Consider the following 26,854-nt stretch of genomic DNA (forward strand, 5'->3'; position numbering starts at 1 on the left):
GCTCATTAACAGGTTCAGGATGGATTCCCTTAAAAGTAAAAGACAAAAAGCAGTAACAGTCTTTAGTCACTACTGGGGGTGTTTTTATAATAATTTAAAGTTGTTTTAGATTTGCATCGGTTTTTAAATCATAAGGACATGTTTAATCCAAACCCACCTGTGTTCTTGGTCTGTGCCATCTTTGCCTTCCACTTGTGCAGGCCAGGGGTATGGGGTGGAACAGCTTGCAGACCCAGCTGTGAATAATGTGTGGTCTGGTACAGGATTCAATTCAATTCAATTCAATTCAAATTTATTTGTATAGTGCTTTTCACAATACACATAGTCTCAAAGCAGCTTTACAGAAAGTGCATTTCGGAAATGTACATAGAAAAATACAGTTAGTTAATCATGTATTAATTTATGGCATAACGTATCGCCGGCTTTGAGTCGTCTCTTCACAGGCGTCGAGTCGTCTCTTCACAGGCGTTGGGGCATCTAAAGTCTCCGTGAGAGGCTGGATACAAACTGGAGCTGACGAACGCTATTTACCTCGGGACTAGCGTCCCGAGATAACAGCAGAAAGGCAGATGGGAAATAATTAGCATAGCTGATGTTCATAATGTTAATGCATTCGAACTGATTCAGCAGTAGTATTAAAGGTTAAGCATTAAGTGAATATGGCAGGATGGCAACTATGTGATTGCAGAATCCTTTACCAGCAGCACAACTGCAGGACAAAGTTTTCAGGTTGGCACTTTCTGCCTCCAGTGATATCTAGACACAATAACAAATTAAATAGGTTACACTGAAGGCTGTTACATCAATGTTCATAATAACATGAAACTATAACTTTCAGTAGGGTGACCATATTTGAGTTGCTAAAAAAAACGAGTGAAGTGAGTTAAGAGTTTGTGAGATATTTCATCGAAAGTAATGGGTGTGCAGAGCTGTGTATAGAATGCAAATATGATTACATTTCATGTAAGTTCAATGTTATTTTATTATATCTGTGTGACGAGTACTCCGCGAGCAATTTAGTTCAACCTGGACTTGAGCAGTTCAGTCTATGTCCCCTGCTAAGGTAGAAAAAAATCCCGGACGATTTCGAAATTCCCGCCGGACCCATTATTTAGGTATCAGAAAGAGGACATGTCCGGGAAAAAGAGGACGTCTGAAGCATCTACCTCTCACTACAACCTGTCCCTGGAGTATATTTGATACTATAACCGCATGCAACAAGAAAACATTACGTGTTATCTCACATAGAAATACACAACTTTACTTCGTAACGTTAAGTCACAACACAATGTCAGTAACATTTCACATTTACCTATTACAGCTTCACCAAATTACTGGCTATGTTATCTCATACCATCTCACTTAAACATACACATAACATATTCTCTGCGATTTGTTAGACCTTATACTACAAATTCACTACACCTAAGATTTACCATTACTTACTTTACAGTTAACGTTAACAGAGTTCTATCCGGCGATATGGCTAAAGCTAAAGCTAGCTATAGCAATTTCTTCTTTACTTACTTTGGTAATTGTGGATAAACTCTTCCTGGAAGAATTTATTTCCCTTGTCCAGTTTGTTCCCTTTAGTGGACGAATGTATCTCCACACTCTTCACCACATCGGCGCTGGTGAACTTCGGAAGACAAGTCAGGCTAGTCAAAAACACTCTAGCTGCCATTTCTTCATCAACAAAGCTTACACCGGAACTGGGATTACGCTTCATTGACATATTTCTGTTTTTTGCGTAAATGGTCTATTATGCCTCCTTGTCTTGGCCTGTGTTGTAAAATGTAAAGCAATGTGAAGCTGCTGCCCACGGACTGCTGTCTATATCTACAGCAGAATCTCTAACAGTTGATACATTTCTACTTTTGCATGGCATACCATCATACCACCTAGTCCTATAATGGATGATTGTAAATTTCATGTAACATAGTATTTCAAAAATACTAAAGATACTAAGGTCCTAAAGATCTATGTAATACCATAATACATTATGTTACTGATTACTTGATGAGAACCTTGGATGATGCGAAGAATGACCTGAAAAGGCTGTGTAAGCAAGACAACCCAGAAATGTTGATGAACTGAAACTGCTTTGTTGGAAGGAACGGTCTAATTCACCCTCAATGTTGTGCAAAACTTTTTATCGCTACCATATTCTTTAGAGGCTTAAATGGATACACGATAACATGGTCCCAATACAGAACTATCTCAGCTGGTCACAGGGCATGTTGCTCTGTCTTGCTTTTGAATAGACACTTTGTATCCACCAACTTTTGGCAAATGGCGATATCTTCACTTGGTCATGCTTTATCCCTCCAGTGAATTCATTAATACGGACAGGGCTTTTGAACATTTTTCACATATTGAATGAATAGAATAAATAATGCTTTGTGCCCCTGCATCAGATTAATCTTTATCATAGTACACACATGGCTTTCACCTCTCTGATCTTAATCAGAGTATTGTCTGAAAGTGTGGGCCTCTCATATGATACCTCCTTGTTTTGAAAATGTCAATAGACTCTTTTTTTAAAGTCCTTGTATATCATTGGCCTTGAATTTCAAAGCCCCAAGGACTGCATTAAATATATATATATATATATATATATATATATATATATATATATATATATATATAATATAATATCATTATTGTTTGACATACTCATGATGACCCCTTCAAGCAAAGGGAAGTCTGAGGACAAGGACTAGGATGTTAGGCTTAGCTAGAACTAGGCTAAATGTTCAACCATAAGCGCTGATCCTGTGGGTGCTTGAGCCCCCCAAATATTCTTCATTCAATTTAACCAATCAAAACACAATTGAGATTCCCAACCTCTCTGATTGGTGGATCTCACATCAGGTCCCGACAGGTTGTAATATTCTACCATTACGTTTAGCAATACAACATAACAATCTGACACAAAAGCTTGCGCTTTATTGTTTTTTGCATAATGATAAATTGCATTTAAATAATGAACTCTAAAATAATCAGGTATGTCAGTAAGAGAGCAACTCGCAACATCACTCATGGAAAGAATCTGTTTTCCTTTGGTTGGAAATTGTATTTACAGTCTGTGTGTTTTTCTTGGCGAGACACTTTATACAATACAGATTGTTTCACAGCAGTTTTACAGTGATCAAAAGGAAAATAATGATTTAATAATGCAACCATAGTTCAAATTGGCTGTAAAGCAGCTCTAAAAAGAAAAAAGTAAAAAAATGTGTCATTGTTCAGCTGAAGTCAGTTCAGTGTTGATTCAGATCATCAATTATTAAATTAATTCCATTTGGCAATAAAGCAGCTCTGTAGAAAACAGTGATGTGATGTCACCATCCAGCTCAATTAAATTCTCAAATGTGATAATGGTTTGAGTGTATGCTAGGTTAAAGAGATGTGTTTTTAATCTAAATTTAAACTGACAGAGTGTGTCTTCCTCCCGAATAACGCTAGGAAGAGTTTGGGCACTAAATAGGAAAAGGATCTTGGATTTTGGTATTCTAGGTAATATCAACCAGTCCGAATTTTGAAACCGCAATAGACGTGAAGGACTATAATGCGCTCCCTCAAGTACTGAGGAATTAAACCTTTTAGTGCTTTGTAAGTAATAAGCAATATTTTAAAAGGTGTGCAATGTTTAATAGGGAGCCAATGTAGTGTTGACAGAACTGGACTAATATGGTCATACTTCCTGGTTCTAGTAAGAACTCTAGTTGCAGCATTTTGTACCAGCTGGATTTTGTTTATTAAAGGGTTAGTTCACCCAAAAATGAAAATTAAGTCATTAATTACTCACCCCCATGCTGTACCAACCCTGTAAGACCTTCGTTCATCTTCGGAACACAAATGAAGATATTTTTGATTAAATCTGAGAGGTGGATCACTGCTACATAGGCTGCCAGAGGGAATGAAACTTGACGGCCCAGAAAGTCATTAAAGAACATGTTTAAATATTCCATGTGCCTACAGTGGCTCAACTATAAGTTTATCAAGCGACGAGACTACTTTTTTCCCGAAAAAACCCCCATAAATAACGACTTTATTCGACTATTCCTTTTCTTCCTTGTGGGCCTGAGACGAGAGTTCAAGAGATTTCCACGACGCATGCGCGAGAACTGAGAAGAGGACGTTCTTCTTCTAATACTTCTTGTTCAGTTCTCGCGCATGCGTCGTGGAAATCTCTTGAACTCTCGTCTCAGGCCCACAAGGAAGAAAAGGAGTAGTCGAATAAAGTCGTTATTTATGTTTTTTTTTTTCGGAAAAAAAGTATTCTCGTCGCTTGATAAACTTATAGTTGAGCCACTGTAGGCACATGGAATATTTAAACATGTTCTTTAATGACTTTCTGGGCCGTCAAGTTTCATTCCCTCTGGCAGCCTATGTAGCAGTGATCCACCTCTCAGATTTAATCAAAAATATCTTCATTTGTGTTTCGAAGATGAACGAAGGTCTTACGGGGTTGGTACAGCATGGGGGTGAGTAATTAATGACTTAATTTTCATTTTTGGGTGAACTAACCCTTTAAGCCCTGCAGGGCAACCAGCCAGTAGAGCATTACAATAATCTAGCCTTGAGGTCATGAACGCATGAATGCACTTGCGGAGAGAGCCCACCACACGGCCATCAGATTGGCTGTGGGTTGTGGTTGATTTTTGTCTCTTCTTGTAGATATGTTGAGTCTGGACCAAAACATTTCTTGTATCTGGAATCACATCACATCTCATCTGATTAGAACATGGTGATTCCTTATTCTGCGGCTCCCTCTAGTGGGCAACATTAATATAATAGCTTTCATTTTCCAGTTAAAATGGCTGACAGTTTAGAATTTGCTGTATCATAAATTCATGAAACTAAGTGTGTTCACTCAAAATGACTTCTGCATATGTGCAAAGTTTTGAGAAGTGCATAGTGCTACTAGTGCTTAGTTTCAACAAATTAGAATGGTGGATAAAGTTTTTAGATAATCATTAGACAAATTATTTTGTTCGGGCTTAAAGCAAGGATTCAGAAGAAATAATAAATTGAATTCTTTCACACACAGTTAAAGAATTATTAGCTAAAGCTTAAAGTTGCTTATAGCGCCACCTAGGGTTGGCTCAATAACACAAATTTGGCTTCGGTACCATACCAGAATCTTAATACTTCGGTATCTATACTAAATCGATACCATAGGTGACTTAGCAGCCTCAAAAGCTAACTGAATTAAAAACTATTTTATTAAGAACACTGCATGAAACTGCAATGTGTTGCTTGTTTTCAAGCATGCATATATAAACTACATAAACAGCATTTCTCAGTGCTCCATACTAAGTAAAACTAAAGTAATACAATTCATTTTTATTTTTTATTATTGACCTATTATTGAATTACTATAATTGAATTATACATAAAGTGAAATCTTCCTATAAAAAGTAACAGAACATGTGGTAAATCAATTATTTGCATTTATGCTCCTAGACTCCTTGATCTGTTTTGACATACATTATAAGGGTTTGTTTTACCTCGTCCATTGCTATGGTGATCATCACTGACAATCATTGCAGTTTCGGATTCATTCCACTTTAAATAAGCTTTTTATGATATCAATTTTTGATACCATTGAAATTTCATAGTTCTTATCACCATTTTCAATATCAAATACCCTGTTTAAAAAACAAATAGCCTACTAGCCAAAAAAGTTCTCAACCTTTTTGAAGACAAGTAAACTGTGATAAAGAAAGAGTAAAGAAAAAAAAAAACTTACAATAGAACAAATACACAAAGGAAATAGACTTACCTGAAAATCTTCAAGCACTAGAAATACTACATAAAATGTATTAAGTAATCAAATGTATGAAAAAAACAATGCATAGTCTTTACTATGTAAGTTAAATATACATTTACTCTTATTGAAGTTACAGAAGTGATTAAGTCAAGAACGGAGATTTTCTCTTTTTTTGTAAATTTAGATGCTGTCACTTTAAGACCGACTACACGAATCCAATATACTCCTGCGTTTTCTCTCTCAACTGTTAATGTTCACTTAAGACATAAATGACTGTTTACTTGCAAATACATGGTCAGTTTGACACATAGGTATGTGTATTTAACTGTTCAAATTAGATAGCAAAAAGCACTCAGTTCAGTCACAGTGCTCGCGCTCTATGAGCAGCGGCTTTTTAAACCGCAATGCAGACGATAAGCTTTCGTGACGAAGCAGCACAGCAACGTCACATGAGCTTAACCGCGATAGAGACGATAGTCCAAAATCCCATTGACACATTTCTACCGGTTAATCGTGTCTGCCGGTATATCGCCCACCCTAGTCTAATTACACTAAAATGTTGCAGAGATATAGCCGTACATATTGACGTGCTCTTTGACAAATTTGTTCGCACATTATTTTAGATTTAGATTCTTCCTTTTGAAATGCTGTGTAATGTGTGACCCCTGTCACAGATTCAACGTGTAATCTGCCCACAACAGCAACTAAAATGTACCCCAGAAACTCTGGTAGTGTGAGAAGTACAGTGACCCGATGACTTGTGTAATGTGTTCTTGCATTACACTCCAACTTGAAAGCTTTGGAGGAACCCCCCCCCCCCCCCCCCTATTCATTATACATAATCAGCAGCAGTGATGTAGTCCTAACAAAAATGCAACATGCTCAGCACCAAGGAAAGGAGTTGAAACTGCTGAAACTTAACTTACCATTGCGTGCATTATCATCATGCCAAATTATAGTTTTTTTTACACATTTTTGTCTTTAAATCACAGAACGTGCATGTAAAATAATGTGAAATGGCCATCTCGTCAGTGTGACATTAAAACACTGGCTGTTGTGTACAACTTGCAAACAATTAGCTTTTCTCATATTTCATCATGTCTCTTTTTCCCTTTTTGCAGTTTTGTCCACATCCATGGTGGTGAACCTAGCTGATGGAAAGGAACGCTGTCAAACAGCTCAACATGGTCTCCAGGCTTCCCAAGTTTGCTTCCCATCCCTCAGTCACCACCGTGACCCCCCTTCCCAAAGGATCTGCCCTCCCGGTTTCCTCCATGGAGTCTAAAGTTGGACCTATAGGCAGGCACAATAGTTTGACACGTGTGCCATCCCTAAATTGGAGAAAGGGTGAAGAGGACAGTGGAAATAAAGTTCAACACTCTGGCTACTTGGATGAGGAGAGTAGTATAACTATAGATTCTCAGTCCCCAGTGATGGTGACTAAAAAGCCTTCCCCTGCAGCTGCTGTTAAATGTAAGAGTGCAGTCCCAACTTCACAAAGTAGCTATCCCAGGAGTATACCCCAGCCTAGCAAAACCTTTCCCTGCATGGCTACTCCCAAACGCCTCTCCACAGGGAATCCCCTCTATAATGGTATAGCTACTCTGCATGGTGGTAATGGTGGTGGTGGTAATGGCCGTTATGGCACCTCAAAGCCTTGTCTTGGTCATGTATCCCAACAAAGAACCCTAAAGGGCAAACTGTCCCTGTCCAATGACAGCATCAAGTCTTCCCCTAAAGAGGGCGTAGTGCACTCTCAGAGTTTCAGCCACTTCAAGAGGGCAGCCTGCCCCACCAGCCCACCCATGACCCGTTCCTTCTCCTTTAACAAAGCTACTGAGTTTGCTAAAGAACTCCCCAGACCTTTATTACAATCTCCAATGGCTAGATCACCCCTCATTGAGCCAAATCCAGTATTATCTGAAGGAAAAGTAGGTAAATATGGGATTGCAAGGCCCTCTGTAACTACTAGTGATCATATTTTGCCAACAACCACAAAAAAATCACTTTTACCCAGCTGTTCAGGTAAGAAACCATCTGTGCTCAGTTATAGACTTACTCGACCATCACTCACCAAACATCTCCGTCCCGTTGTCCCCGAAACTGTCCAAAAAGAAGCAGAATTGAGTAAAAATATCCAAGATCCTACACAGATAGCAGAAACCAGTTCAGAACAAACCACCAACAATGAAAGTATTGAAACAACCCCAAATGAGACCTCATTTGAAGTAAAGGAAGTTGAAGGCATTCTGGGCCCTTTCTTGGAGGTTTTGGATGTTATGTCGCTATCATCGTCCTCCTCTGTGGAGAATAATGATACTAGTGAAGAGTACATGGATGACTTTGATAATCTCGGAAATGGAGGTGAGACCCTGCTGCTGCCTGTCCTCAAAGAAGGGTTAGACCACTTTGGACTATGTACAGATGACAACACTCTAATCACCAAATGCAATGAGGAATCCTCGCTGACCAGCCTGCAGACCTTCTTGTCCGAATCGGTTGACTGGGCAGGGATGGGACTCGCAGGTTTGATTGAGAATTTCTTTATTTCCATTACACCTCAGAACTACTAATCACAATTTCTACATTTTGACTGTTCAAACCCTAGGTACCTTTAGAGCGTAATACGTGACCCCTGCATTGGTGCCCTAGTTTGTAAGAATGTTCCTAAATGCATTTCTTGAAAAATTATAATAATAACTTTTTTTTCTCTAAAGAATGAAATGACAGGCTTAATTTGGTGTTATCTGATTTAGAGGTGGGCGATATATCGTTTAGACGATAATATCCAAATTGTTGTCTGGACGATATGCAAAATTGGGATATCGAATATTTCATAATTTGTACAATCCGACCCCCCAAACATGAAAAGAGCTGAAGGAAGTTAAAGAGAAAACAAATAACGCACACTATAACCTTCTAAACAATTATATGTAGCGATTTTAATACTGTAGGGTCGGGCTGGGCGATAAAACGATAACGATAATCATCGCGATATAATTTTTCTCGATAAAACGATATCAAGAGTTCGATAATGTTTAAGCGCCAAAAGCGGAACGAAACTCATTTGAACCGCGCGCCACACGGAGCATTTATCCGCTCGGCTCTGTCCAAACGGCAGCGCAAGCTCACTAGAGCAGACGCGTTCATTCTGATCGTTTCGCTCACAAGATCCAGTGAGAAGCGCTTGAATTCAGCGAAGAACACAGATGTCTCAGTGATTTAAATCAGTTTAAAGGCAGATGAAACAGCGCTGACAAACAGGAGAACACTGTGCGCAACGATACAGTCAGAATCTGAATTTGAAGCTGAATCCATTTACCATGGATTTACTGTAATGTTAGCCTAGTAATATTGACTGCACCATGAAATGTGGGATATACATATTGAATTGTATTACATTATTAATGTAGACAATTTATAAAAGGACTAATGGAATATAACTACAGTATTTAATAATGTATTTACGCTACTTTTTTCATAAATACCATAAAAACCATTAAGTTACATTTTGCCATGATAGTGAGGTGCTATAGGCTATGCCTGGTTTTATCTGTGGTTATGATCTAAATGCATGATACTGGATGACCAATGGTTAATTTTAATAAAACTCAAACAGTCAGAATATTTTTTTTAATTAACATACATTTAAAATAGTAGTTTAGCTTGAGTTACGATGCAGATGTTCTGTCAACTCAGTGTCAAATATGCGTTTTGAGACAAAACATGTAATATTAATAGAGATTGCTAATGTGACGTCATCGTGACGTATTGCCAGTGGTGAACGCAAAGCATTTTGGGAATCCGCGGCACAAACAGAAGGCGCCAGACTTGATTGCTTGGAGGGAAGAACGCAGTGTTCAAGATGCCGTCTACCTGCTGTGTTATAAATTGCAATAGTCCTTCTTGCAAAGTTTTGAAAACGAACGTTAAGTGTTGTTTTAAGGACATGTTTGTGTATGCTCGTAGACAGCCACTCTGAAGCGGTCATAGGCGATTCTAAAAGATTCAAAAAGTCGAGACAGGACCTGTCGTCAAAATTCTACCCAACACTCTAACTTAGTTCATCCAAAACAAACTAGAAATTAGACTCAAAGTGCTAAATACCTGAATTATCCTTTAAGAACGGATCAATATATTTGTTTTCCTTAATTTTAATGAACCCTAACTTTATTCTCATCTGAATGGTAAATAATTGATTTTAGTATAAAATTATACTACCATTAAAAACACATTGGATTTTTTTTAATCAATGTAGAATAAGTAACTGCTCTGAAGAAAATGAATGAAAACCAATGCGATATGATTAATGTCCAAAAGATGTAATCCACAGACTGTTTTGAAATGGGGTTGGATAAATATGTTGCTTTTAAAACTGTGTGTGTTTGGTTGGGTGACAGTTGTAGCTTACAGTTTGACAAGAGTTTAGAGTGTGACAAAAGCACAATGTTGTGTTTTATTGCGAGTGTAAGTTACACAAATATAAGTAAACACTTTGCAGTTTGAATGATAACCTCTATGAACAAAATGACGGAGTATGTTTTTTTATGTTTCGAACTTCCACTGTTCGATCGCGCCCGCGCCTCTCTCTCTCTCTCTCTCTCTCTCTCTCTCTCTCACACACACACACACACACAGTTTGATCACGTCTCTCTTGACATGAATTCTGACTGCATGCAGATAGATGAGAGAGAGCGAGGAGTGTGGTGCTTTTGAACGGACGACAGTTTTCTGGTATGACAATGTTTTCTTTAGCCCGCTGCATTTAGTAGGATTAGCCTATTCTGTTTTTCACGCTATTTTTATTTTTTTTCATGCCAGAACACTAGCCTGCTATGCCAGCCCATGTAAACGGGCCAAACATACCCATAATTCTTTGCGTTCTGATGACGTCGCCGCCCAGTTGGTCACATGTCTTAGCGATCTCTATATTGCAGCCTACACTGCAAACTGTGCTGAAGATAGGCTACGTGCCATCAAAGTCACTTTACACTAAACAATATCCCCCATTAGCACATGCAGAAACTAAGAAATATATTTTTCTATTCAGATATTTATTTTAAGGAAAAATGACAAATGTTTGAATGTTCTACCTCAGATTTGTGTTCACCTGTTTGGCAAGTGTTTGTCATATGTTCTGACAATAGAGTAGGCTAGTTTAAAAGCACAATTAACACTCTGGTTTCTACAACTTTCACTTAGGAGCAAAAATCTGCCTTTAAATTTGAAAGAAATAAAGATTTGTCACTTATCGTGATAATTATCGATATCGACTAATATAAAAAAATTATCGTGATAATTTTTTTTTTCCATATCGCCCAGCCCTACTGTAGGGGTTTGTTTGACTGTATATATATTTTTTGTACAAAATCACGATCGTTCCTCAATTGCACGAGAGTAAGCTGCTACTAATTTGCAATACAACTACGAAGTTCTTACCTGTGTGTTATGACGTTTCTTAGGTTGAAGCAACAATCCAAAAACGTAAAGAGTAAAGCCGATGTACGATTAATAAAATAGCTGCTTTGCATCATTATAAAATTGCGTTGTATAATGATGAGTCCAAAAGATGGAATACATTTTCCCAAGAGATCGACCGGAATAGCCTCCGAACAGGGCTTCTTTTAACTTCTAGAAAAACTTTTTTTTAGTACAAACTAAAACATTTTTATTAATACGGGGAACTGCTCATAATGCCTCAGTGCCTTGACGTCTTACGTCATTAGGCTACAGCGTGCCGTGCGTATGTTACTCATCAATCACTTAATCTAGCTTCGAGCGCAACAACACAAAAATGAGCGAAGAAAGCGAAAATACACAGTCATCGGCATGTTTGCTTTATTGCACATTTTACCTGCAGAGCAGTGTCTGTGTTATTTATTTTGTTCCTTTTGTCTTTTTTTATCCTCATCTTTTATATTAACATAATGTGCAAAAATGTTATAGTGGTGTTCTAATGTTTACATTTTGCAAAACACAACTTTTTTTTAAAGAGGTAGTCACATTGTTGTTAGTCTATTACTTATAGAGTAGGCCTACTGTTTGCAAAGCACAAAGTTAATTTATTTCGTACATATATTGTACTGAAAAAGCACTGTACAAAAAATGTACTGTATTACAATAAATATTTAGTACAGTAACTTGGTTCATGTTTACATCAATAATGTCTCGTATCTTTGCAGCATGTCAAAAGACCAACTGGACCTTCTTTGCCAGTTTGCACACATTTCTTTGAAGAATTGCAAAAATATCATATGAATATCGATATCTTGAAAAAGATATTGAGATATTCATTTTTGTCAATATTTCCCACCCCTAATCTGATTGGTTTGGCAGTTTCTTGCTGAAGACTCGCTAAATAACTAAATGAAAAACACCTCGGCCGTCTTTTTCCACTACCTGGAGATATCTGTAATAGCCTCTTAACTTATTGATAACTATTTATTTGAGCTTAAACTTTAATATTTGAGTTATGAATGGCTTGAATGGAGTTCGGCACTTTACGGTCCATTTTTATTTTATTTGATGTGTTATTTGTTTTAATATAGGCCTAAATATAGGCCTACCTATTTTTAATAGAGCCTGTAAATTTGTTCCCCTATTTGACTCTGTAGCAATGTTCAGGGAAGAAGGAGGTGGGAACCGGCGAACCATCAAAGAAACTTTATTTAAAATAAAACAAACAAACCAAAAAACCGCCAGCAGCCCCTCGCGGACGACTGCTGGCTACCGAGAATAAATATAACTGCCAGCAGCCCCTCGCGGAGGACTGCTGGCTAAAATAAAATAGGCTACAAATACAAAAAACAAAACACAACGTAAAACACAGGCCTGTTCCTCTCTCGATCACCAACGTCGTCGCTCCTCCTTTATGCATCCGCTCCTCCGTGAGAGATGCGAGACCGGTGTGCTTCACAGGTGTTGCTCATTAGCAATCGCACCACCGGCCTCGCGCCGTTCTCTCACGTCCCTAGGCCCTAAGTGAACCCTCGCTCATTTTTTTTAGAGTTGTTACTGAATTTAAAATTCATCAAATAGTCATATTAGGCATAATCATGCCGATCATTGTTTTACATTGTCGATCATTGGTGTCACATTGGTACTTGTGCATATCCTTAATTAAATCGAGTATGTCCATCACTTTGCAAAAGCCAAACAAAAACATACTGCGTGATGTAGCCTTTTCGGTTTATGTTAGGCTACTTAGCATTTAGAGTGCACACTATCACTGCGTGATTTACTATTAAAATGCTGTAAAAATGCCTCTGTATGATTATTTGTCTTTTAGGCTATGTTTATATCATATGATATAGCTTACTCAAATGCTGCAAATGTGATATTGATTTTATACAACTGTTTAAAAAACAATTAAGTGACTTACATTTTAGACCCAACATTGCCTGTTTTGCTCTATTTTGCAGATGAAACTAGTTCCAAACAAAGCAATGGCAGAACTGTTTTGCATCTTTGAGCAACACACAGTGGTGTTTTGTTACTGAAATTAAATCGGTCCATTTGAACTCAATTGAGTTAATGACTCAATGAAACGCTCATCAACAGTGATTGCTGCCACCTACTGCCGGTTTTAGTTTCATATTTAAATCTTTTAATTTTAAAATCATTCCATATATCATCAATGTTTTACTTTTTAAATCATCAAAACATTTATGCATTTGTAACTGCTGGTTAAATGCTTTTCTGAGCTGCATTAAACAGTCTGTGTTGCAAATATGGATTTTGTTGATGCTGATTTAATTTGATTGGTAATAGCCCTATAGTGTCTTATTATTCCAATTGCATTTATTGATTAAAAGTAATAATTTGACATAATAAATTATGCATAGTCTACATTTAATTAGGTACGAAAATTTGCCATTATATACCTGTAGATAAAAATGCAGATTAAAGATAAAAATCTTTTTAAACTTACCGAACTATGCGAACTAACCACCGCACAACAAATGAAGAATAACAAAAATTTTTGGAGTCAGCTGTCCACGGCAGTCCTAAACCTGACAAAGTACAATAACAATAAGAATAATTTGATTCTCCAGAATGTTTTGTGAATCTAGCCCCTGATCACCCTGTAAGGGTGTTAACATTACAAGTTAACATTACATTATCCCTTAGCCACAAAAAGTATGTCATGTTAAAATCTCAAAGGAAAAATTTCAAATAGGGAAAGTATGCACTAGAGATGCACTGATTACAATTTTCTAGGCCGATTCCGATATCCGATTTTTCATGAGTTTGGCCTGCCGATACTGATTTTAGCCGATTCCGATTTCATTTTTTCTTACCACTTTACAGCTAACACAAATATGTATTTTCTATATTTTCTTTAATAGAACATTTTACATAGAACATGGAACATTTTTTGAACAAATTAAATAAAATAGAACTATATAAATTATTACTCCTGGTATGGGAAATTCACACATATCTAAGTGCAGTGTTATGGTATGGAAGAACCATTTTCAATTCCTATATTCAACTGAAAAAAATGCGATGTATTTACTTATTTAGGAAACTAAACTTCTGTATGAAAACAGGTAATGGCAATAAAATAATATATAAATAGCAAATAAAAGTAAAATAAATATAGCCTTGCAGTATAAAGATATTTCTCAAGGTTTTATTTCGCAAACAGTTCTTCTCTCATCTGCCACATGTCCAGCCAGTCTAAACAAGTGCTAAGCTCGGGCATAACGATTAGGAAATAATACAAATCATTTATTTTCTGACATAGCCTACTCCAGTTCTTGTTAAAACACACCAGACATGCAAATTTTGTGCATTTTGGGTGAAATCATATTTATTTTATTTATTGCCTCCATGTGACTTTCCCCATTCATTCTCAATTACCCCGCACCAAACCCATCACACGCTTTACGGGCTCTGTTAAAACTCAATGGGCTGTTGCGGAGCCAGAGGGGTGTCCAGGGGTCTCCAAACTGTATTTGGCTACATCCGTTTTACCTCCTCTTGAAAGAAGCATTTATTTTGACCCACGGCAGCGCGGCACATTGTTAATGTATTAGTGTTGAATATTAAGAGAATATTAACGTTATTTGCAAAACACAGACGATAAACAATAAACAATTCTTAAACGTTTGTATTTTGCAACTAACAAGCGCAGAGCTGTTCAAAATCCTGCCGAATTTTGACTGGTTTCTACAATTTTGGTAGCTTATTTATTAGAGAAATACAATGTCACATGGGCCTAAACAATAAAAAAACAAAACAAATAAGTATTACACATGATATTCTTTCATGGTCTATGGACCCCCTTGACACGATTACCAGTGAGAGTGCCCATCATTACCACCAGAGGGCACTCCACCCCGGACTATTGTCATTCCCTAATGAAACTACATTTCCCATAACTCTCTGCCTGGACTCATCATTCCTGATTGCATCCACCTGTGTCTCATTACCTTGTTTAACTCACCCTATAATAGCTTGGTTTTCACATTCATTCCCTGCAAAGTCTTGTATGTAGGGCTGGATGATTAATCGAAAAATAATCGAAACCGAAATTCAGAGCCTAGAACCGAAGTAATTTTACCATGTCGGTTATTTCGTTTTTTTAATCCTATTAATATTTCCGCCCACTGTGTGTTAATGTACTTTCCCCTTAAAACATATACGAGTGCTCGAAGTGGGGCGGTACTCACCGGTACGCAGTACCAGCACATCTACATTTTACTCTTAAGTGTACCTGCACTTTTTCTTGCGTACCGCTACTTCTCGCATGTAGCCGGTACTCGACCACTGTGCCAGTGTCACGCCCGTTGATATACATGAATATCAGTCACATGACCTCTTACGTCATCCGCTCTTTTTCCAGTTGACTGCCGCCATCTTGAGTACCTGCCGAGTACTGTCTACAATATTGACGGCATTAGCTAGGAAACAGATTTTCTCTGTGTTTCACTTTATACATAACCAACTTTGTTTATGTAAACCCTGTGTGTATTTGAAAGTATTTGCGCAATAAGACTAGAAAGATAACTTCGTTCAGTAACCTGTCGCTGTTGTTAGACAGGCTTAGTGCGCATGCGCTTCGGGTGTACGCGCTCAGAAAAGCCCTCGTTAGAACCGCGCATCAACACGTGAATGACTTGTTAGCACATGCAAATAATGAACTTATGTGAACTGCATTGTCCCGTTCCTTTGCGTTAACATTTGATGTGAATATACGTCGCGTTGTAGCCTATGCTGAGACGGAGGCGCCAGAACTGCAACTGATAGAATGCACGATACTACGACATTTCTTCAAAAGCAGATGCCGGATATATTTTAATCCACGATCATAAATCGTGATATCGCACACCCCTAAGCTAGCGTAAGCTCATTATCATTTACATCCACTCACCACATTATCATTTACATCCACTCACCACAGACAACATGAACACTGCACAGAGAGTTTGCACACACAAACCACTCTTATAAAATAAAAGCAATCAGCTGCGTGCATGGTTGGGCATGATATGATTGAAGGATTTTGACTGAATGCGTGCAAAGTCCGCTCCCTTAATAATTCATAAAAAGCTGACATCAGTTAATCGCGATCTCACATCTCTATTAATATCAATTAAGCTGACTGCACAATGAATCTTGCATAATATATACACTTTGTTTGTTACAATTAGAGGATTTGTCAGCATACAGAGCTCTGAACAAAAAGTCAGTTTTGAGCATAGAGGTTTTGAGCAGTGAGGGGAGTCTATCTTAAATGCTTCTGATTGGCCTTTGCGTTGAAGAAATCAACACGTATGTCTGTGATTGGCTACATCGCTCAAGGCTGCAAACGTGTTTTAAAAGGAAACTCTGGCCTGTAAATCGTTTCTATTTTGTTTTAGTTCTTGTTGCTTTTCTGCAAAAATGTATTAGTTTTTATATGTTTTATTCATAGACAGGGACGTGCACAGGAATTATGAGGGGCAGTTGCTCTGACCTTAAAAAAAGGGCTTCCCCTACATTCAGTTGTGCTTCTTGCTCGTATTCAGTTCTGATGGTAGGCTACGGGCAACTACGCATGATTTGTAGTATGATTGCGTAAAGGGAACAGCAATTCCGGTAGGGAACAGAATCGACTGCTAAACCCAGGGCCGATCCTGAACTCCCCCTGGGGCCCTAAGCAAAAGGGGCCCTCTACCTGACCTGTGACGCCGTGAGCTATGCAAACCATTTGCCATTGCCACACAATCACACCTGACACTTCAGTGCTCCCAATACAACCCTCCCTCCTTGAAACAAAACAGAATAATTACAACAATATAGAACAGAATGAGGTTCAAACAAACAATATTTATTGAATAGAGTATTTTCTATAGAATGTTAACATAACAAGTGAATATTAACGTAAACATAAATAAGAAGAAAATAATAAATTATAACCCTGAGCTTTGGCTTTTGGGATTAACTTTGGTTCTCTCTACAGCCTGGGTATTTTCGGCATCAGTATGATTTTTTTTATTTATTATTATGCATGTTGAAGCAATTCTTGATTTATGGTTATTATTTACCGAGGGATGTGCATCCATATTGACCAGTATGTCCAGCTAATCAACATTTTAAATTCAATATAGCCTATAAATCAATAGTCAATCAATGTCAAATTGTCAATACATTGCTTTCTATCTTGCATAATTAGTGCAGTTGTTTAGAGTTTTTAACTACACTGAGACTAGATAATCAGTTTCTTGTTTTATAAATGTGACTTTGATTGGGAGTGCCATCATTCACGTGCATGTATTGTACAGTATGTCTGGTCTCCACATATGTCTGCTTGAAAAATGCGAGTTTCATTTCGTGCACGCGCATATGAACGCACGATAACACACGCGACGCGGTTATGTTTTCCGAGCTGCAGTAAACAAACACCGTTGCACTTTGTGGTTTATCAAAAACAAACGTAATAATTTTTTTTATTTTACTCTCACTTTTGTCAGGCACAAAGTGATGCAAGAGATGCACTGCCTGCCCAGCTAGGTTAGCAAGACCGAAAAACATCAAACTTTGCTGACATCAAACTTAGAGAGGAGAGAATACAAGTTTACCTGATTGTTGTTCCCGCAATTCACTCTCATGGGTTTTTTCTTCTTCCTCTTTTCGTGACCAGAAGGATAGTTTCGCTTCATTTTGTCATGGATGTTGTACACATTAATTGACACGCTATGACACGAGATGGAGGCGGGGCCTTAAGTAATTTGTGGGGTCTTACGCACCGGTCGCGTGCAGCGCTGCAGCCACGTAAACAGTTTGCCCTTACCTTACTGACTTTCACGTTCGGTGCACGAATGGAAGTGAATTAGGCTTTGCGATTTAAAAAAAAAAATAAATAAAAAATGTATCTAGGCCTATGTGAAATTCTGCAGCCATTGTACGATTTTTTTTTTTTTTTCTCGGAAGGGCAACTTGAGTCGAGAAGGGCATATGGGCAGTTGCCCGGGCAACCTGAGCAACCCCCCCTGTGCACGTCCCTGTTCATAGATATTTCTAGTTTGCAGGAGTCCCGCGAATCGTTTTATTCTCCCTGCAACGCGCACACACACAGAGAGTGCATTGCCGCTCGCACTCGGCCATCAAATCTTGTCCCGCGCGCCGCACTCTTTTGCATTGGGAGTGCACGTCTCTAGATCAAGGGCCCGGCCCGAGGAGAGTTACGGGAAATATCGGCCCGCAAGTTCGGGCTCGGCCAGAGAATAAGCTCTAGTTCCTTAGCGACTGACGTATCGATCTTGCAGGTGCTCAAGATGGCGGAAGACAAGTTTTAGAATTGAGTGACGTCAGTGAGGAGACGTTGGTGACATCATCTGATATTCATGAGGGGGGCCAAGATGGCGTCGTGGTTGGTGGAAGTGTAAAGTTGAGCTCTGGCGGTTGCGGTAGAAATGTGATCGATCAATCATTTTTATTCTCCATTTATATTTTGTGGTCTTCTATTTGAACTTTTTTTGTGTGTTGGCATTCGTTAAATGGGCAGAAGGAGACGAATTCTTCCGAAAGCTATGGATGTCGAGGTTGGCGCCGAAGTTGAGCTAATCTCTGATGCAGCTTGCCTGAGTAATAGGTTCGCTGTGCTCTCTGATCCTCCTGTGTCGGGTGATACTAAACAGGATTTAAATTTTTGTTTGGCAGCACCCTTTCCAGCGTCTCCTGCAAAAAGTCCTCCTTCTAAAAAATTGAAAAAGAAGTCGGAAACAAGCGGGGATTTCGTTGACATTTTGAATGCTATTCAAGCTTTGTCTGCGAAACAAGACGCTACCATTCAAGCATTGTCTGCAAAACAAGATGCTACTTTCCAAAAGCTAATCTCCATTGAGAACTCGACTGATGCTACGTCGAAAGCCGTTGACAACTTGTCTGTGGTAGTGCAGAAGCTTGCCTCTGATGTTAATGAGCACTCGGAGAAGTTGTGTAAAGTGGCCAGAGATATTACAGAGCTTCAATCTTCAGACAATGATGCCCAATCACGGATTGAGCAGCTTGAGCGATATAGTCGGCGTTGGTGTTTAAAGTTGCACGGGGTTCCTGAAACCAAGAGTGAGGATATACGGTCGGTTGTTAAGAGCATTATCGAACACGTGGCACCTGACATCGCTGGTAAGCTTAACGACGCTCTTGACGTGATGCACCGAGTCGGGGAGACGGGATCAGGATGACGCTCATCGAAACATCATCATACGATTTTCTACACGGTCATTCCGAGACCTCGTCTGGAAAGCGGCGAAGGATAACCCATACCTGAGGGAGTCTCGTCTGCGCATTTCGGAAGCTCTGATTCCTGCAGATGCTGCTGCGAGAGCAAAGTTATGGCCGCTTGTTAAAAAAGCAAGAGAGGAGGGTAAGAAGGCATCCTTTTCGGGGCCCTTTGCGTTCATTGATGGTCGGAAAATTGTGGCCTAACATTCTTCTGAGAAAAGGAGGGGAGAAAAAGGAAGGAAAAATGGAGAGGGAGAAGAGAAAAGAAAAGGGAAATTTAATTTGATTATTATTATTACTTTTTTTTTTTTCTTTGTGTGTGTAATCAGATCTTCTGAGTCGAACTACTTTTATTATTATTATTCATAAAAACAATTTTTTTATGTGTCTCTTTCGCAATAATGCACCTTGAATGTTCTTTTGGTGCCATATAGAAGACATTTCTGATCGATCACCACCTACCCTGTTCAAGGGAAAGAAGTCAACTTCTTTAGCCAAAGTAAGTTAGGTTCTTGTGTTTACCAGTTGTTTAGCTGGTTTTGTTGCACTGCATTTGTTTTAATCTGTGTTCATGCATTCTTTTGAGTTTTCTTCTTTTAATTTAGTCTCTCTTAATGTTAGAGGTTTAAGAGATCATTCGAAAAGGAAAGCGTTATTTCTGTATTGTAAACGCTCTAATGCCGATTTTATTTTTGTTCAAGAAAGTCATTCTTGTGAATCAGACAACAATTTTTGGAAAACTCAGTGGGGTAATTCAATCTTTATGAGTCACGGATCCAATCGTTCTGCTGGTACTCTAATTTTGATGCATAAATTTAGGGGAGACATTTTAGAAACTTTTTCATCCGATGAGGGTAGATGGATCATTTTGGTATGCAAGATCGAAAATGTGGTATTTATTTTATGTAATGTCTATGGGCACAATTCCCGAAATGCTAATGCATCCATGTTTAAAGAATTGGGAGCTAAGCTTACAAGTATACAAAATCGTTTTATTAATGCTTATTTTATTATAGCCGGAGATTTTAATGAAACCCCTGACGACACGCAAGATAGATTTCCTATAAGAACTAGGCCTACTTCTAATTCACCTGATAATATTATTTTATGGTTGTGTGAAAATCTTTCAGTGGCGGATGCTTGGCGTTTCTTTAACGATGGCTGTAGAGGCTTTACTTGGTCCAACAAAGCTGGATCGCTTAAAGCTAGAATTGATCTTTTTCTAATTTCTCACGCTATTTTGAAAGATGTACATTCTGTTAATCATCAATTTGCCCCGTTTACTGACCACATGTTAATTTCTTTGAATCTTGCTCAAGGCAGTAAGTTAAACAGAACAAGGGGTTTCTGGAAATTTAACTGTTGTCTTTTGGAAGATGACAAATTTAATGAAAGTGTAATTCAGCTAGCTAACGCTATGTTTAGTAATAATGAAAGCGACCCTGGCTCTAGCTGGGAGTTTTTTAAATTTAGGGTTAGAGCCATTGCTGTTAATAGAAGTAAGCAAATTAAAAGAGAAAAAAACATTAAAGAATTAGAACTGATTCAAAGATTAAGTGTGTTAATGCAGAAGGAAAAGCCCAGTGAAGAGGATGAGGTAGAATTGAGCACATGTCAGTTGCAAATTGAAGATATGTACACAGAGATTGTTAAAGGTGCTTTTATACGCTCTAGAGCAAAATGGATCGAGAAGGGTGAAAAAAACACTAATTACTTTTTTGCTCTTGAAAAAAGAAATCGTAAAAAGACATCCCTCTCTGCCTTAAACATTGATAGTGTTGTATGTACAGATCCAGGATTGATTTCAACCTTTGTATATTCCTTTTATAAAAAAATGTATACTTCTCAGTTTTCTTACCTGAAATCGGACGACTTCCTTTTGAGTATTCATAAGATTTCGGGTATTAAGGAAGATTTTAAGCAACTTTGTGATTCTGATATTTCTATTGTTGAAATGGAGGATGCACTGAAATCTATGAAGAGGGGGAAATCTCCAGGTACTGATGGCTTGTCTGTTGAATTTTATTTACATTTCTGGGACATTTTAAAGCATCCTCTACATAGTTTGTTTAAAGACTGTATTAAAAAAGGAGAGATGACTCCCTCAATGAAGCAGGGTCTTATTTCCTTGATCCCCAAAACGGATAAGGACCCACTTTTAATTGAAAACTGGAGACCTATATCACTGTTAAATGTTGATTATAAATTACTTGCTTTAATTTTGGCAGTTCGCTTAAAATCTGGCCTTAATAGTATAATTGGCGAAACACAAAATGGATTTATGAAAAATAGGCATATTAGCTCCAACATAAGATTAGTTCTTGATCTTATTGATTATTCAGAGAATATTGATTCCGAAGCTATTATAATGTTTTTGGATTTTTATAAAGCATTTGACTCTTTAGAGCACCAATTTTTGCTTAAATCTCTTAGCCTTTTTGGTTTTGGAAGTAACTTTACCAACATGGTGAGCATGCTTTATAATGACATTAACTCTTCAGTGCTGGTTGGCTTTCAAACTACTAAACGTTTTAATTGCGATAGAGGAGTGCGCCAAGGTTGCCCCATTTCTCCATTTCTTTTTCTGTTAGCTGTTGAACTGTTATCAATTGTAATTTTACAAAATCCCAGTTTAGAAGGTATTTCTTTATTTGGTAAAGAATTTAAAATATCTCAATTGGCTGATGATACAACCATATTTCTTAAAGATCAAAGTCAAATTCCCTTGTGTATCAATATTATTCATTCTTTTTCTGCTGCCTCAGGCTTATATTTAAATGTTTCAAAGTGTGAATTATTCTGTCTTTACGACACTCAACAACCATTGATGCATGATATTCCGGTAAAAGACTGTGTCAAGTACCTGGGGATTTTCCTAACTAAAGATAGATTGCTCCGCCAACAACTTAATTTCTCACATAAAATACAGAAAACTAGAACCATATTTAATTGTTGGCTGCAACGAGATCTGTCAATCTATGGGAGAGTACTTATTTCTAAAGCAGAGGGTTTGTCTCGTTGTGTTTACCCTTCTTTATCTTTATTTGTTAGTGACAAAATCTGTGATGATATTGACAAAATCTTATTGAATTTTATTTGGAAGAACAGACTTCACAAAGTTAGGAAATCTGTTTTGTCTAATAGACGTTCTGAGGGTGGACTGGAAGTTTTAAACTTTAAAGAATTAGTCAGCTCTTTTAGAATTAGTTGGTTGAAAAAATGTCTTTGCAGTAATGGCTCGATTTGGTACTACAGGTCCTTCTCAAAAAATTAGCATATTGTGATAAAGTTCATTATTTTCCATAATGCAATGATAAAAATTAAACTTTCATATATTTTAGATTCATTGCACACCAACTGAAATATTTCAGGTGTTTTATTGTTTTAATACTGATGATTTTGGCATACAGCTCATGAAAACCCAAAATTCCTGTCTCAAAGAATTAGCATATTTCATCCGACCAATAAAAGAAGTGTTTTTAATAAATAAATAAAAAAGTCAAACTTCAAATAATTATGTTCAGTTATGCACACAATAGTCAATACTTGGTCGGGAATCCTTTTGCAGAAATGACTGCTTCAATGCGGCGTGGCATGGAGGCAATCAGCCTGTGGCACTGCTGAGGTGTTATGGAGGCCCAGGATGCTTCGATAGCGGCCTTAAGCTCATCCAGAGTGTTGGGTCTTGCGTCTCTCAACTTTCTCTTCACAATATCCCACAGATTCTCAATGGGGTTCAGGTCAGGAGAGTTGGCAGGCCAATTGAGCACAGTAATACCATGGTCAGTAAATCATTTACCAGTGGTTTTGGCACTGTGAGCAGGTGCCAGGTCGTGCTGAAAAATGAAATCTTCATCTCCATAAAGCTTTTCAGCAGATGGAAGCATGAAGTGCTCCAAAATCTCCTGATAGCTAGCTGCATGGACCCTGCCCTTGATAAAACACAGTGGACCAACACCAGCGGCTGACATGGCACCCCAGACCATCACTGACTGTGGGTACTTGACACTGGACTTCAGGCATTTTGGCATTTCCTTCTCCCCAGTCTTCCTCCAGACTCTGGCACCTTGATTTCCGAATGACATGCAAAACTGAGCAACAGTCCAGTGCTGCTTCTCTGTAGCCCAGGTCAGGCGCTTCTGCCGCTGTTTCTGGATCAAAAGTGGCTTGACCTGGGGAATGCGGCACCTGTAGCCCATTTCCTGCACACGCCTGTGCACAATGGCTCAGGATGTTTCTACTCCAGACTCAGTCCACCGCTTCCGCAGGTCCCCCAAGGTCTGGAATCGGTCCTTCTCCACAATCTTCCTCAGGGTCCGGTCACCTCTTCTCGTTGTGCAGCGTTTTTTGCCACACTTTTTCCTTCCCACAGACGTCCCACTGAGGTGCCTTGATACAGCACTCTGGGAACAGCCTATTTGTTCAGAAATGTCTTTCTGTGTCTTACCCTCTTGCTTGAGGGTGTCAATGATGGCCTTCTGGACAGCAGTCAGGTCGGCAGTCTTACCCATGATTGCGGTTTTGAGTAATGAAACAGGCTGGGAGTTTTTAAAAGCCTCAGGAATCTTTTCCAGGTGTTTATAATTAATTAGTTGATTCAGATGATTAGGTTAATAGCTTGTTTAGAGACCCTTTTCATGATATGCTAATTTTTTGAGACAGGAATTTTGGGTTTTCATGAGCTGTATGCCAAAATCATCAGTATTAAAACAATAAAAGACCTGAAATATTTCAGTTGGTGTGCAATGAATCTAAAATATATGAAAGCTTAATCTTTATCATTACATTATGGAAAATAATTAACTTTATCACAATATGCTAATTTTTTGAGAAGGACCTGTATATCCCCAATGCCATATTTCGTAGATCAGGTGGTCTAGAATTTCTGTTGAAATGTAATTTCGGCCCTTCTAAATTACCCGTTTCTCTCTCCAAATTTCACCAACAGGCTTTACTTGCTTGGAAATTGTGTTATGTGCACAACTTTTCTCCCCATAAGGAAATTCTGTGGAATAATTTGAACATTTTAATCCGAAACAAATCATTTTTTATTGATAAGTGGTATGATAGAGGTATTGTTTTTGTTTTGGATTTATTTAAAAATGATGGCAGTATACTGGAATATGAAGAATTTATGACTTTGTATAATTTTCCTCTCCCTGCTAGAACTTTCAACTCTGTCATCAAAGCTTTGTCTCCGAGTTATGTGCATTTATTTAAAACACACCTTTTCTTTAATGAGAGAAAAACAATTATGCCCAAGCTTTTATTGGATGGAGTTAGTTTTATTGATAAAAAATGTAATGGTAAACTTATAAAACTATTGTTACATTACAAAGTTTACACATCCCCTCGATGTAAATTTTTCTGGAATAATTTGTTTGACAGTATTCAATGGAAAAGGGCGTGGTTACTCCCAGAGAAATATTGTATGTCTAATAAAATTAGAGAGGTTCACTTTAAGATTCTTCATAATGTTTACCCAACCAACTCACAAATTGCCTCTTTTGTTGATATCTCTGACCTGTGTGTATTTTGTAAGGTTGAGAAAGAAACTTTGCTTCATTTATTCTACCACTGCAATGTGATTAAACCTCTTTGGGAGCGCTTGGGTTGTTATCTTTCTTATTTTATCAAATGTGATTTAAACTTTTCATTGAAAGATATATTTTTTTATTTTTCTGGGAGTGACTATGCCATTGATAATGTTGTTAATTTCTTTGTGTTGCATTGTAAATTTTTTATTCACAAAAACAAATTTCTCAAGACTTTGCCTAGATTTGATGTATTTGTTGCTGAGATTTCCATTATAGTTAAATCTCTTAAACTCATTGATAACAGCAAGAACAATACGTTTCTTAAGAACTATGTACGTTTTTTTCTTACTTGTTGATGAACCTCTTTTTTTGTTTGTTTTATTTGTTTCTTTCTTAATAAATTTTTTTTTTGTTTTTTTTTTTGTTGTTAATGTAATGCAGTGCTTTGTATCGTCTTTGTAAAAGGAATTTAAATATTAAAAAAAAAAAAAAAAAAAAAAAAAATCTGATATTCATGTATACTTCGTTACTTCGTATTTTTTCCGCACCCATGTTAACAGGTTCGAGCTTTCACACTGCACGCGCATGCGGTCCGTCAATGCGCTCCTGGTGCTGTGCGTATACAGCAGTGCAGAGATCGTTCCGAGTGTATTTTTGCTGTGCTGCACGTGGTGAATTAAAGTGACAGCTCATGGTTCGTGGTCAACACACAAATTGACATGAAAATATAATAATCTCACCATAAATGCATTTAATTAAATAAAATGTAATAATCTAAATGTATTTTTGGACTTGCAGACTTGGAGGAGTTCCGTTTTCGCACGCACGTGCACACACGCACGACTTGTTTTAATAGGCTACATTTATGTTGTTAATAAATAACAAGTTTTGTTTTTCACTGTAGAAATGTCAAAAGGTCATGATTTGCCAATGCAAGAGAGTACCGGCACCTTTCTTTTCCCACTTCAAGCACTGCATATTACCGCGTGTGTATTCACGTAACTCCGCCCCGTCCAGTCTGCGACATTGAAGCTACATGAGCCCCTTTCACTCAGCGCGTTGATCCCGGGAAATTGCCAGAACAAACACCTTCTGTGAACGCAAACACGACCCGGGATTGATGCCAGGTTGGGGACATAGTATCATTGCCGTGTTCAGTCCCGGAATGCACGCTGTGTGAACAAAAGCCGTAATCAATGCCGTGTCGTAAATATGGCGCTAAGCCGGGATCGTTCGCCAGCGTGAAACGGTTCTTAATGCGCTAGTTTATGATCAGAGATCAGAGAAAAAAAATGCACAAGCGTGGTTTCTCGAGAGAAATCGCAGCTCATAAGCAAACTATAGACGCCGCTGGGACATGTCACGTGTCTTTGCGGGTTGTGTGTGTCTGTGTGAACGCACTCTGTTGATTCCGGAAAATCACTGGCAGTGTGAATGAACCAAAGTCAAAGGAACCCGGGTCAAATCCCGGGCCACTTTATCTGTGTATTTTCCGGAATCTCTGTGTGAAAGGGAACTCAAACACTGAGTCAACTCAGCAACAGGAGCCGCTTGTACCAAAGAAACACGCGAAAACAGAGAGAGACTGACAAACGCCCAGCAACACGAGCCTCCACTCCACAAAGCAGGTTTCCATAACACAAGCATTTACAAATGCTACACAATGTGAAAAGGATTAGTTTTTTTAGTTTTATACAAGTTATATTTTACTTTTAAGATGGCAATATTTACAATAAATTATTTTGTTTACAAAAAGAACTATTTTCTACATTTTTAGGAAACTTTGTTTTTACATTAAAACTTAATTACTTTTTATAAGACGTTTTTA

At 38.0% G+C, this 26,854-nt stretch overlaps 1 protein-coding gene across 4 annotated transcripts in view; it reads left to right on the forward strand.

Annotated features, from left to right (window-relative positions):
- ccser2b (coiled-coil serine-rich protein 2b) overlaps positions 1-26,854 on the forward strand; it is a 125,273-nt gene that overhangs the window by 15,670 nt on the left and 82,749 nt on the right. For all 4 annotated transcript variants that reach the window (XM_077205912.1, XM_077205913.1, XM_077205915.1 and 1 more), the window contains exon 2: positions 6,898-8,302. In XM_077205912.1, the coding sequence (XP_077062027.1) occupies positions 6,931-8,302 (1,372 nt within the window). In that variant the 5' untranslated portion in view covers positions 6,898-6,930. The remainder of the gene's footprint in view (positions 1-6,897; positions 8,303-26,854) is intronic.

Source organism: Siphateles boraxobius, unplaced genomic scaffold (assembly GCF_051911475.1).
Source record: "Siphateles boraxobius isolate OS27281-9 unplaced genomic scaffold, OSU_SipBor_1 55, whole genome shotgun sequence".
NCBI classification, from domain to species: Eukaryota; Metazoa; Chordata; class Actinopteri; order Cypriniformes; family Leuciscidae; genus Siphateles; species Siphateles boraxobius.